This window comes from Dermacentor silvarum, chromosome 1 (genome assembly GCF_013339745.2).
Source record: "Dermacentor silvarum isolate Dsil-2018 chromosome 1, BIME_Dsil_1.4, whole genome shotgun sequence".
Lineage (NCBI taxonomy): Eukaryota > Metazoa > Arthropoda > Arachnida > Ixodida > Ixodidae > Dermacentor > Dermacentor silvarum.
Genome location: NC_051154.1, coordinates 422,695,686 through 422,709,248, shown reverse-complemented (window position 1 = coordinate 422,709,248; position 13,563 = coordinate 422,695,686). Strand labels below are relative to the sequence as shown.

The 13,563-nt window shown below is 46.0% G+C and overlaps 1 protein-coding gene across 2 annotated transcripts in view; it reads left to right on the top strand.

The window, feature by feature from the left end:
- LOC119437628 (set1/Ash2 histone methyltransferase complex subunit ASH2-like) overlaps positions 1 to 13,563 on the top strand; it is a 162,531-nt gene that overhangs the window by 58,611 nt on the left and 90,357 nt on the right. For both annotated transcript variants that reach the window (XM_049660748.1, XM_037704621.2), the window contains one exon: positions 2,884 to 3,098. In XM_049660748.1, the coding sequence (XP_049516705.1) occupies positions 2,884 to 3,098 (215 nt within the window). The remainder of the gene's footprint in view (positions 1 to 2,883; positions 3,099 to 13,563) is intronic.

Genomic DNA, 13,563 nt, shown 5'->3' with positions numbered 1-13,563 from the left:
TGATAGCATCGGATTGTAATTTGAATGTATGAGAAAACATAATTCTGTTACGAGAAAACACAAACACAAACCTCTTTTACAGCGTTTCTATCATACAACAACGGTGCGACCGAGTAGGCTACTTCCTAAAACACCTCCAGATGGCGCTCGCATCCTCGGCGGGTAAAACTGGGACTTAGCCTGCCTAATGCATTTGGGACACGCGCGCGCCTCGGGGCAACAGCAAGCAATTAATCAAATAATAAAAAAAGGTCCTAGAGCCTTCACATTTTGATATAAGGTGGCCTATATTACCCCTGGAAAAATGTCTTCCCAGCAATACATTTGTGTTTAAAAGTGAAGCCGATAAGGGGATCGGTGTAGGCTTGGTCTTTGTTAGCTGGTTCCCACATTGTGTGTTGCAGTGAAGCCGACTCATAAAGAAACATGCGATGCGAATGGGGCCGATAACGCTATCGTGTTCCACTCTTAAAGGTGAAGCTTAAGCGTCCTCCAATTTTTTTTATGAATGTTGATGCTCTAAATTTTGTGCTTGTATGACAGATCTTCATGTGAATATCACTTGCCATATTGATCAGATATTTTGAAAGCTGTTGATGACTGTTTTCTAGCCTTCTATTGGGTTGCATTGGTGTCTTCTTTTGTCTGTGTGATTAGTTGAGTGCTGAGTTTCTGCAGCACCCATTCCTTTGTGAAAGTTTAGTCAGTAAAGCTGTTGTTTCATATAGCTACAGCTGCAAGAGTAGTGGCAAACAACAGCTATTGGGTGTAAAGGAATTTCAAGCTTCTTTAGCTGTGATCATGATTGCCAGAGTGCACCTGTCTTTTCCAGAAAATAATGTGTTTTTTTTTTTTGAGGGGGGAAAGTGCCAGGGGTGGTGCAGAAGTAATATGTAATGTTTGCCATTGTTGAGGCCTTATGGCTTACATTCAGATGCACATTCAGACTAGGTTCCAGTTCTGGCTTTTCTTTGAAATGAATCCATGCTCAATATTCTAGTTTTGTAGCAAGCCTGTACAGCCTTCTGGAACCTCTGAGGCAGTATGTGCCATGCATGAAATTACATATATAGCACCACTTTGGAAGTTAGTCCAGATAGCATGGTTGTACTGAAAGATAGTGATACCCCTCTCGTGTTGAGAGCATCCACTTAAGTTGCTTCAATTACTTTTAACTCGATTGACTATTATTGAGATACCATATCACTATAGCTCAGATTCATGGGTTGTCATAAGTGCTCTTAATACTTGCTGCAGCTGGTTTTGAAAAGCAGGCTTCAAATGTATTAGCAAAAGGTGGGGGAAATTCATACAGTACCCATGGTAAAAAGAAGTCAGCAGGCTGATATCCCTGTGTTACAAAGGACTTGAAGTTTTGTTTTCTTGCCTTTATTAGCTCTCTAGTGTTGTCCTAGGACTTTTCAACCACAAAGGAGTTTCCTAGTGGGTAATTAGCATTGCTGCAGCTTGTATGTTTTGGCATTTGAATTTCACTTTTTCTTGTGCTGGTAGCTATGCTAATTTCAATTCATACCATAGCTAGATTTCAGTTCATTTTAGGTGATGAATTGAAAACTGAACTGAATGTAAGGCATATTGAAAACTTGCACTTGAAGAATGCCACAGAGCACAATTGGTGTTTTTTGTTTTCTGGTTTATGGCCTTCTGGAATTGTGGGACTCAAAGTCTAGGCCTTCTGTGTCACAATTTTGCAAAGCACAAAAACATTATTTAAATGCATAATTTCTCTCATTTTATTTTTATTGTATGTAAAAAAAATTCTTGACAACAGTAGTCAACAAGAATTGGCAACAGTTTATAATTATATGCAACTTTTGAGCTTCTATGCTTGGCTAGTTACTGTTAGAATGATCTACTGGAGTGACTGTTTCCACTGCGTGACATCATGTGACTGTTGCTACTTTGACCATGAGAATATGGAAGATAAAAAGTTACAAACACTGTGCAACCTTGGAATATTTGCTTGCCTCTCATAAGCAAGGGGCCTAAATTCATAAAACATGACCTCTGTTCTAACTATGGTGCGTCGGCAAAATCTGGTGAAAACTTGTGCACACATAAGATAGAGAATTATTGTCTCGCTACTCCGTCTGCTTTTGTATTTGCCACAGGATAATTAAGGACTGGTGTGTATGTCTTTTATGTACAGTCGAGTGCCTCTACAACGAACGCCTCTACAATGAAATTACCTGTATAACGAAGGAATAATTCGGTCCCAGTTCCATTGCAAGCTGTGCGGTGCATGACCTTTACAACGAAGTGACCTGTGTAACGAATGATTTTGGAAACCCCATGTACTTTGTTATAAAGGCATTCGACTGTATTGCTGTCATCGATGGGTTAAGAAATAGTCATAGTATAACTTCTTTCTTGAGCTCACTCTCAATGACTATCACAACAGCAATATGTTATGCATATATGCAGTGTGTTCTGGGCCATGGGGTATCGCATTTCATTTTGCCTCAAAGAATTGAACAATTTTGCATTGTCATTGTACCTTCAAAGTGTGTTCGTGATTGCTATTGCTGTATTATGCCTGATGACTTTCATTCCACGTAAAGCAGATATTCATGCATTACACATAGTGAGTAAAGCATTTTTCGTGTTTGGTTTCTTTAAGGATACTTGTGTGAACATTTCCATTGTTTTATTTTTGCCACAAAATCTGCGGCTCCTTGCATCGTCGTCATCTCCATTGTACAAATGCATGTCTGCCAGCTGTACATTTTAACTTCCAGGCTTCCTGCCATGTGTTGGTGAATAGGTTCTTTAATCAAAGAGCTGCTTTGCAAGTTTAAGTGGGGCCGGTTAGTGGCTGTGTTGACAGCTCTACATAGTGGCCCTATCGATTGTATTCTTCAGTGACTTGGTGATGCCCAAGCTACCACCGAACGGCTACCCCCTTGATCATCCCTACAACAAGGATGGCTACCGGTACATCCTCGCGGAGCCTGATCCTCATGCACCCTTTCGTCAGGAGTTTGACGAAAGCACAGACTGTGCAGGGAAGCCTATTCCAGCATGGCTCTACCGTAAACTACAGCCATCGTCTGTGCTGTTGGCTATGCACGACAGAGGTAGGCATTTTGTTTGGTGCACCTGCATGCTCTATACAGTCGTAATTCTTTGCTAATTTTACGCTCAAATTGAGGGTACCTACTTCACATGGGGAATGTCAGTGTGTATAAGAAATGTGCAGTGACAAGCTAAAGTCTAGAGACCACAGCATCAGGAAAAAATTGGAATTTCTTCTAGCAGAGCCGTGCAACCTGAAATTGTCTCAATGGATTGCATTGGTCGAGCAGGCGCTGGTAGGCTGGAGCACTTAGGGGGATGTGGAACTAAAATAGTAATTTTCACAGGAAAGCGAATTTTATAATTTTGTTTGTTTTGGATTCCTAAACATATAAAGAAGCTCCTCGTCATGCTTGGTTATTATCAGCGTGACTGAAAAAGGAAGAGCTTTTTTACCCAGTGGTGACTCGCGTTTCCCATCGAAAGCGCCTATGAACACCATTTTCAAGATGTGGCCGTAGAGAGGGAGAGGAGCTTAATGGGGAGTCACTTCACTAGTTAGAAAGTGTTTTCTACACTTTCTAGTGATGAGAGACCTTCTGTTGAGAGTATTGAAAAACGCACAAAAAAAATAAATAAAATTTTTGCCTACGGCGAGTCCGGAATGCCAGCGAAGCCGAAACTGAAGCTTCTATTGGTGGAAATGCAACTCGTGACATTTCATTTTTCCCGCCCCAGGGTTTTTGTGTCCAGGCCTATTTTTGTTATTGTCGGCGCTGGTCATCTTCATATCGTCCCAGATTTTTCTGCTAGCTCATTGTAGTCGGCAGGTGGTCGGCGCTGTGGTGGACTATGCCCGCTACGAAGTCTTCGACGTGGTAAAGGTTTGGGACGTCAAAAATCATTGCAAAACAGAATAAATCACTGCTAAAAACCTTCGTGTGGAAGGCGAGGGCCTAACCTATGCAGCAGGGGCATTAATTTGAGCACCGTGGCCTGGTAAATAAAATGGCATGTTTGAACTTTTTTTACCTATTTGCACTCTTAGGAAAACTATCGTTCTGAAACTGCAATGATGAGAACTGTATGCTGGATTGTTCTTAAAGGGGCCCTGAAGCACCCCTCAGGCTTGGTGAAATAACATAGTCCGCGGGTAGCATACGTTGTTGTGAACATCTCAGCCAAGTTCTACTCTTGTGCGCGATCTGTGGAGCTCGCAAGCAGAGCGCGAAGTCACCTTTTTCTCAAACGCTCTTGTTTCAAAAACCCCATGATCCTCGCTCTTTTCTGTGCACTTTATTTTGTCATAAAGCACACTCCAATACGCGGCTGCTATTTGTCGCTGCGGTCGGCTACACCGCAGCCGCAACGAGGTGCCGCCACGAGTCCAGTGCCTAAGCGCACTGCGGCTCTCTGAGGACAGCCGTGTTTGGCTTGCGTTTAGCGCTGTGTAGGCACCAAATCGGAAATTTGAACTGCGCGCTACAGTGACAGCTCCGCCGTAGCTTTCGCAGTGCAAGGCTTTGGAGGAGGATGGGGAGCACAATAGATGCCGTGTTTGAGTGCTGATAACTCTGCTTCTGCTGAACGCATTGAAGTACTTTTTGTGGCAAAGTGATTCTGAAGTAGCCTATTTTCACTTCAAATGTATTTCTTTACTTCGACAAAAAGTGGTTCAGGGCCCTTAACTGAAAATATGTGAGGAACAAGACTACGGACATATTTTATTTCTAAATAGCTTCTATCAAGAAAAAAGTACAGATTTGTGGATCACAGTGACAACAAAAAAACTTAACTTGGTTTTCAAGTGGTGCGGATTCGACGGAACAAGGCATAAAATATTAAGTGGCTTCTGCTATCCTCTAATATAGGGTGTTCAGAACATATTTATTCAGAAAACTTTTATCTATTTTTAGAATTTTTAGAATGATACTTTTTCTAAGGTGACACCATTTGCTCAATGGGACGTGCATACTTGTTTGTCCATTTGTGCTAGGTTAATGATATTTACTACATGTTGTAATAACAACACAAATCATCCTGCCAAATTTTGTTACAATCTGCAGGTCAGTTCAAAAGTTGACCTTTCAGCCCCGCATCCCCCCTTAATTTCAACCTGCATGCCTAAGCTGTAGAAAACACTTTTTTTTTTCGCAGCATCTGTGGTCCCTAGGCTTTTTTGCTTGCGACTGTACTTAAGTTTCGTTTAGCGACTTTTGTTGATGTAAACTAAGTTCTTTAAGGAGATTGTCTGTGCTTTCAGGCATATTATGGTGGGATGGTCGGATCCAAAAGCATTTGTTGCCTTCGTGATAATCTTAATTCTTTGTACTTTCGTACTAGTGACCCTCTGCAGGGGAGCTCAGCGGCTACAACATTTGCAGCTGCTGCATTCTGATAGGGGCAGAATGCAAGAGTGTTTGTGTGCAGAGCTTTTGGTGCGCATTAAAGAAACCCAGGTGGTGAAAATTAATGCAGAGCCCTTTGCTAAGGCACCTTTCATAGCCCCTGTGTTGGCCTTCCTATACTGTACAAACATCAGCGTCATTGTTGCATGTTTGCATGGTGCAAGATGTGCAGCAATGATAACATATTTGGCATTCTGAACCAGCAGATGCAACAAGTAAATCCGCACTCATTGCCCTGACAAGGACTGTTGCTGAAGCTGCATGACCTTGTAAATGTCATACGCTTTGCCCATAATCATTAAATGTAATCATTACTCAATTATTTTAGGCCCTATACACCACTGTTTCTTATCCTTCTCTTTTACTGCCCACTAACCTGAGTCGACCATCAACCTTGTGTTTGGCGCTCATTGGCCGCAGTTGCCCTTGCGCCATAAAAACCTACCACTAACTAACTAACAAGCAAATCACAGAAGAATAGCTTAAGATGAGTGTGTCTGTTCCATATTCTAGCCATCTTTACTGCACACTGCCTTTGTTAGTGACTGATTGACTTGTGGGATTTAATGTCCCAAAGCAGCACTGGGGCATGCGAGAGATGCCACAGTGGAGGTCTCCAAATTAAGTTTTATTGCCTTGGGTTCTTTGATGAGCACCTAAATTGAAGTGCAGGACTGTTATTAAATTCCGTCGTCCTCCAACTGCAACGACTGCGGCTGGGAATAGAACCCGTGACCTCGTGCTCAGCAGCAGAGCGCCGTCTTCACTGAGTCATCGCTGCTGGTGCTTTTTTTGGTGAAGCAGTGTGAAAAATAGCGAAAATTTTGTAATGTGACGAGGTTTTATGGTTTGTTTGGAACTATTGAGCATAAATGCTGAATACAGCCATTGCAAATTAAGTATCTAAACTTGTTACAATAACACACTTTTTGGTTTGCACTTTACAGATTCCCAGATTTTCAAAATTAATCTGGGGCCCTTCACTACAAAATTGTCTTCCAGGTGTGGGTAAAACATCCCAACAATTGTTAGAACTTAGTAGCATTATATAGAAGAATGTGGGAAAGCACACAGTAGCCTGTTGTCAGCACTGAGCTCATTTGAATATCTAGGGGTGCATGAAGGCTGTTGTGTTCAAGAGATTAGAGCGAGCCTGCATAGGAAAGTCGAAGGTAAGTTATAAAGAACAAAGTTGCAAGTTTTGCATTGAAAAAATGTTCATATAACCCCTGTAGTGCGATGCAGTGACAGCAATATACTACAGTCGCCGACCGATTTTTCGGACTCCGAAAATTCGGACTTGTTGGATATTCCAGACTTCATAAATGCACTGTCAGGGTTCCCATAGAGCTAATGTATTTTCGCGATCGATTTTTCGGACGAATTTAGGCTGCCAAGTTCGATTTTTTGGACTAAATCGCTCGTGAGTCACGCTACCCGTTCTTGAAGGCCGCGATGTTGGATTTTCCACTGGCTTGCCCAGGCTTGGATTCCAGACACCGCTGTATAGCCTCTAAGATTGGGGGACGCACAAGAGCGCGCCTCATATTCTCCCGTCTCGGAGGTCGTACCTGCTCTTGCTTAGCTGACAAAACACTCTAGGGACGGCACTTTTTTCTTTTATTCGATCAGCACTATCGTCATGATTACTTTTTGTGAAATCTGTTTCTTCTTAATATTTTTTTAAAAGTTCGGTTGCTATTTTGCACGTGGTGTGCGTGCCTCGGAGACATGTGCGGCTTCGTATTTGTGCGATCGGCGCCACCTCCTGTGCATTCGCGAGAGCCAAGTTGTGCAAAGTGTAGCCTCTGCGATCAGCTCCGGCAGCGCACCGTTACTGAGCCGTTATAGAGTTAGCAAAATTACACTTCTCCGCTGGGCTACTCGCGGAATGGGAATGAATGAATGAAATCAACTTTATTCAAGGTCCTGCCGAATGGGAAGGCCGGAGCGAATGACGCGCTGCCAGAGCTGATCGCGAAGGTCACGTGCGAAGTAACGGGGCTCATTTCTTCGATCTCAGTAGTGGAGATCGCCAACGCGGTGATGCTTTTGTCTACTGTATGCGGAGACGATGTCAGTCTTGCGCAAATCAGAGCAAATCTGATCACCTCCAAGCGTAGTACGATGCAGGGCATTGCTAAAGATTTTTTATGCCACTCTAAGCCTAATAAACTTTATTTTTAGGGTGAACGAGTTTTTCGGACTGTTCTATTCTTGACTATTTTTCGGTCCCCGCGACGTCCGGAAAATCGGTCGACGACTGTATGTGCAGTAAAACTCTGTTTCGTGCAGTCTCATTAGCTCGAAACATTTGGAGTTGCACACAAGGAACCTGCATATTGCTTTCCATCTGAAGTTGGGCTTTGTAGGTAGCCTGCCTGTCAGATGCGATGGTCTTTTGGTCCACAACAGTCGGGAGCTAGGCACTAAGAATATTTGGATGGCCCATACCTTACCGGCTTGGCTTTTCAGTCAGCCTGAACCCTTGCCAAGGTGTAAAGTGTGGAAAACTGACCACTACAAACTGTCACCTCATAAATGCTTAGAACTTTCCCTTCCTCCACTCTTTCACTGATACAGTTAAACCTAGGTATATCGAGCCCACATATAACGAATTATTGTCTATAACAAACAGCCGTAAAATCTCCTTGAAAATTTTTGTATGAAATTTTTATTTCATATGTCGAATTACCTATATATATATATAGTAACGGAATGAGAAACACAGAGACAGCACCCATTCCTGGGCCAGCTGTTCTATTATCTGCCAACTTCCTCTTCCTCTACCTTGCTCTTCGCCCAAGCAGCCTAGACACGGTGCCGTACTTCCACATAACACTCGGCCATGCTGCAGACCTGGCGAACAAAAAAGAAATGACAGTTCAGTCCAATCAGCGTAATCTTTTCTTGAGGCGCGACACGTGCACGGCGAAGTTATTTCTTTTCCGCCGGTCAAGTCCAAAGCTTGGATCCGAGGTGCTAACGCGCCATGTATTATCTCCTACGTGCTCGGTGATGGTGAAGGGCCCCTCAAACTTTGCTAGTAGCTTCTTGCCTGGACAGTTGCCACCTCTTCGCACCCGCACCTCGTCTCCGATGTTGTACGCAGGGGCAGGTCGACGGCGGCGGTCATAATAGCGCTTCTGTTTTTCTTGCGCTTGTGTAGCTTTTTCTTTCGCCGCAGCTCTGATCTTCTGGCAGGTGACTGTGCAACTGTCAGGGCGTGTGACGCTAACGGGAGCATCTAGCCTGAGGACCGCTTTCAGCTGGGGCAGCTTCCCATATACGATTTCATACGGTGTCACACCAGTAGAGGTCTTCAGCGCTGTATTGACCGCATAGACAGCTGCCGGAAGGTGGACGTCCCAATCGGTCTCTCCTGTCCGTCCTACTTTTGTATATGGAGCAAGCCTTGCCTGAATGCTCTGGTTTGTTTGCTCAGTGAGGCTGTTTGCCTGGGGATGAAGCGCGGATGTGTAATGATGCTGCACCCCCGCCGTGGAAAGGTACTTTCGTAGTTACCAACTGCGAAATGTTGTGGCACGATCTGATACCAATTTCTTTGGCAAGCCATGTCTCCATTCAAACCTGTGTTGCAGAAAATCGACTAAATGAGTGGATGCCAGGGATGGTACGGCAGTCACTTCCATGTATTTGGACAGATAGTCCACAGCTACAATGATGTAGCGGTTTCCAGCACTGGAGGTGGGTAGCGGCCCTATGTAGTCGATGCCAACCATATTAAAGATGTCTTCGGGTATCTCCACAGATGTTAACAGTCCAGGCTGGCGCCCCGGCAGTCGCTTAAACTGTTGACATGCTTCGCAGCTAGCAACGTAGCAGCGCACATTGCTTTGCATCTTCGGCCACCAGAAGTGTTCTTGTAGCTTGCGGAGCGTGGCTCATTGACCAATGTGCCCTCCTTCGCGTGTGTCATGAATGGCTCGCAGTATCTCTGTGCGAAAAAATTTCGGAACGGCCAGGAGGTAACGTTCTTCCGAGTGGTCCTTTTGCCACCAACGACGGTACAATACACCATTGCATATTGCAAACATCGTGTTTGTTTTTGTGTCAGTTATGGAAGTAATAATTGTCGCGAAGTCTTTGTCCTCTTGTTGTGCTTTGGGCAAGTCTACTTGGGCAAAAAAGATGTGATTTTGCCTGTTTCGTTCCAAACGTTCGAGGGGATTGCGTGATAAGGCATCGGCGATGTTATTCAAGACCCCGGCACGATGATGCACGTTGGAATCATATTTTTGAAGCTTGATAATCCACCGGGCCAATTTGTGCTTTAGCTGTTGCTTAGAAAACATCCACGTTAACGCAGAATTATCAGTTACCACGGTAAATCTGCACCCGAACAGATAGTGTTGGAATTTGTCATCCACGCTCCACACCACTGCCAGGCATTCCAGCTCATTGGAGTGATAGTGGTGCTCGGTGTCGGCGAGTTTTCGGCTGGCATAAGCGACGATGTGTTCGACGCCATCAGGATCGCGTTGCACGAGCACTGCCCCTAGACCAACTTGGCTAGCATCGGTGTGCACTTCAGTGGTCCGTCATCATTTAAGTGGCTTAATACTGGACAGGCAGTGAGCTTTTGCTTTATCGTCCGGAAAGCGTTTTCTTGCGCGGCCCCCCACTTAAACTGTGCGTCCTTTTTAAGGAGATCACTCAAGGGAGCTGCGATCGAAGCGAAGTGTGGAATAAACCTCCGCAAATACGAGGCCATACCCATAAATGACTGAACCTGTTTCAAGCAGGTTGGTGTGGGATATTCCGACACTGCCGCTATGCGCTCCGGGAGTGGCTGAATACCGTCAGGGGAAATATTACGTCCAAAGTACGCTATCTTAGACCAAACTGGCACTTCTTGCGGTTTAAGCGAAACCCCGCCTCGTAAAGTCTGTACAGCACTTCATCTAAATTGCGAAGGTGTTCATTCTCGGTGGTTCCAACAACCAGGATGTCATCTAAGTAGACCACGCAGGCTCAATTCTTCAGAGACCCTAGAACTGAATTCATTGCATGCTGAAATGTACTAGGGGCCGTTCGCAGCCTAAACGGCATGTGATTGAATTCATACAAGCCCGATGGAGTGCGAAAGGCTGTCTTGCACTTATCTTCTTCAGCGACGTTGACCTGCCAATACCCTGCACGTAAGTCGAGCGACGAAAAGAACCTGCAGTGGTGGACTGTGTCAATAGCGTCGTCAATGCGGAGTAAGGGGTACGAGTCGGGCGTCGTACACTTGTTTAGCTGCCGGTAATCCACGCAGAAATGCAAGGACCCGTTTTTCTTCCACACGAGCACGACGGGCGCTGCCCACTGACTTCATGAAGGGCTAATTATGCCTGCGGCGAGCATTTCGTGTACTTGATCTGCGATCATGGAGTGCTCCCTCTCAGCGTATCTTCTCAATGGTATGCATATCGGAGAATGGTTCCCTGTCTGTATTGATGCAGGAACATCTTTGTGCCCGGGAGATCGGCGGTAGTGTCAGCGAACACTGCTTCATGGCGAGCCAGTATCGAATTTGATGTAAGCGAAAGAAGAGGCTCACCTCTCGGTGTTGGCTGGGACATCGCAGTAGTCTCAGTTAACGCAGGCCGGAGCTGTACATGGCCGCGATTGATGGTGAGTTGAATGTCATCGGACAGTAGAAAATCTGATCTGAGAATCAGGTCGGTAGGCAGGTCCTTGAAGACGGGAATGGCCGGGAGAAACTTCGTCCCTGCTGTTGTCCGGACATAAACGTCGAGCATGCCCACTGGCATCACACTACCTCCTAGTCCGTGGATTGGAGGCTGCGTCCACGGGGAAATGGTGTCGGGAGCATGACGCTGGTGTAGTGCTGTCCGCTCGGCGCCGGTATCAATGAGTGCGGACAAGTCACCTATTCCTTCGACATGTACTGGTAACAGTGGAGTTAGGTAGGCCTGGTACTGAATTAGGGACTGCGGCGATTGGCAGAATTCCTTGGCGTGGTGTCCAAGACGTTCGCAAGAAAAGCAGCCCCAGCGCACTGAGAGGGGGGCTGACTGTCCGGCCTGCGGCACGCCGAGAGTGAGACGGCGTCGAGTACACTGCTGCAGTTCCGCTGCCTTGTGAGCGAAAACCAGGAATGTGATCTCAGGAGACTGGGAAGACAGGATGGCAGCATGAGTAGAGTCGCACAGTCCGTCAATCACGTACTGGCGCGCAGCTGGAGACGGCCATGTGAGGCCACAGTCGTTGAGGAGTCGGAGCTTATCGTAGACGTAATTGGTGACGTCTTCAGTGGGAGCTTGTTGGCGCGACCGCATGCGCATGAACTGGTCATCGTATGCGCATGAACTGGTCATCGTATGTGGATGAGAGCGGGCTGAAGGCAAGCACTAAAGCTGCTCTCCATTCGGCCCAAGTTTGGTGATTCCAGCCATCGTATCGATGCCATGCTTTGGTGGAATCGCGAAGTCGACTCTCAGCAATCGACATTTTGACGTCGTCAGGCCAAGAGTGCTGACTGGCCAGGGAATTGATGTTTTGCAGCCAGAGAGTCGGGTTATCGGGAAACCCACGAAATTGCGGAATTTCTGTGAGAGATGGCGGAGGCAGCGCGGTACGTGCCAACGCTGCGACGACGGAGATGTTGGCGTCTTCGAAGTACCTGGTCATAGCAGCGATTGCCTGTGTGAATACGGCGGGGTCGCTGGAAACCACATTCGAGGCAGGAGTTATGAACTCTGGCGTCGATGCTGAGGTCGCTTGCGGCGCGGTACGGGAAGCAAAGCCCAATGGAGAATGTACGACGTTCTTGGCGCCGAGGTAGTTTTCATATGCATAGCAGTTGAGTCGCTGACCTGAGCTGTGTTGACGGTTGCAGACAGTGTGCTGGCTTGGATAGGAGTGGTAATGAACTCGGTTGCAGAAGCCAGAGTTGTAGAAGCAGCGGCACGCGGTAGTGTGCATTCGCTCAGCAACACAGTGTCCGACTGCAGGTCGTCCAGCAGAGGATCGTTGGTCGACTGCGCCATTGTATCGGAATGAGAGACACAGAGACAGCACCCGTTCCTGGGCCAGCTGTTCTATTATCTGCCAACTTCCTCTTCCTCTACCTCGCTCTTCGCCCAAGCAGCCTAGACACGGTGCCGTACTTCCACATCACAATATATATATATATATATATATATATATATATATAATGTTACGGGAAGGAAGAAACGTACTGGGTTTACAGATGGGTTTTAATGGCTGCGCAGAGAAGCGAAAACCCAGAATATTCTTTGTCGTCTCCCAGGGCACCAACCATGTCCTCTTCTTTCCACCTTACGCACTGTGACAATATATATATATATATATAACTTTTTTTGTGCTCCCCTTCAGATTCAATATATCTGGCTTCAACTCTATCAGCATGGACTGAACTGGCACCAACAGCACTAGGCGAATTTTTTCAAAAAGGCGACTTGTTTTTAACATTCGGTTGCCATTGTACATGTTTGTGTGTGACAATTGGGGACGGCCACGGCAGCCGCATTTCGACGTAGTTGAAATGCAAAAACGCCCGTCCGCTTGCATTGTAGTGCACGTTAAAGAACCCCAGGTGGTCAAAATTAATCCGGAGCCCTCCACTACAGCGTGCTTCATAATCATAACTGGTTTTGGCACGTAAAACCCCAGAAAGAAGAGGAAGAAGAAAACAATTGGGGACTTGCTTCCACCGCCATACATGTACCATGGCGACTCTCAAGGGGTTAACCAGGTGACCAATGTTTACAGCAGTATGAAAGTGCTATCAGTATTAGTTTGCTGCTTCGAAGCATTCGCTCTTTTGGAGAGCCGTGGGTTTTGGTTCCTTGCCGTTTATGTATTCCGTGTTTGTTTTTTCAACTCCTTTCACCTCGGTGCTGGTTCCTGACATTCTCTTGAGCAGTAGCATGCACTGCATTGGCTGCCTCATAAGGCATTGCTAGTCAGTAAAGTCCCTACTTATACCCGTGCCACACGGGCAAAGTAAAGTGCACTTTGAGCGAGTGCACTTCGCGGCAAGTGTCATTCGCAGGCTGCCACACGGGAACGCTTAGTGACACTCACTGCAGAGTGCACTCGCCGGCGAGTGTGTTCGGCGAACTCA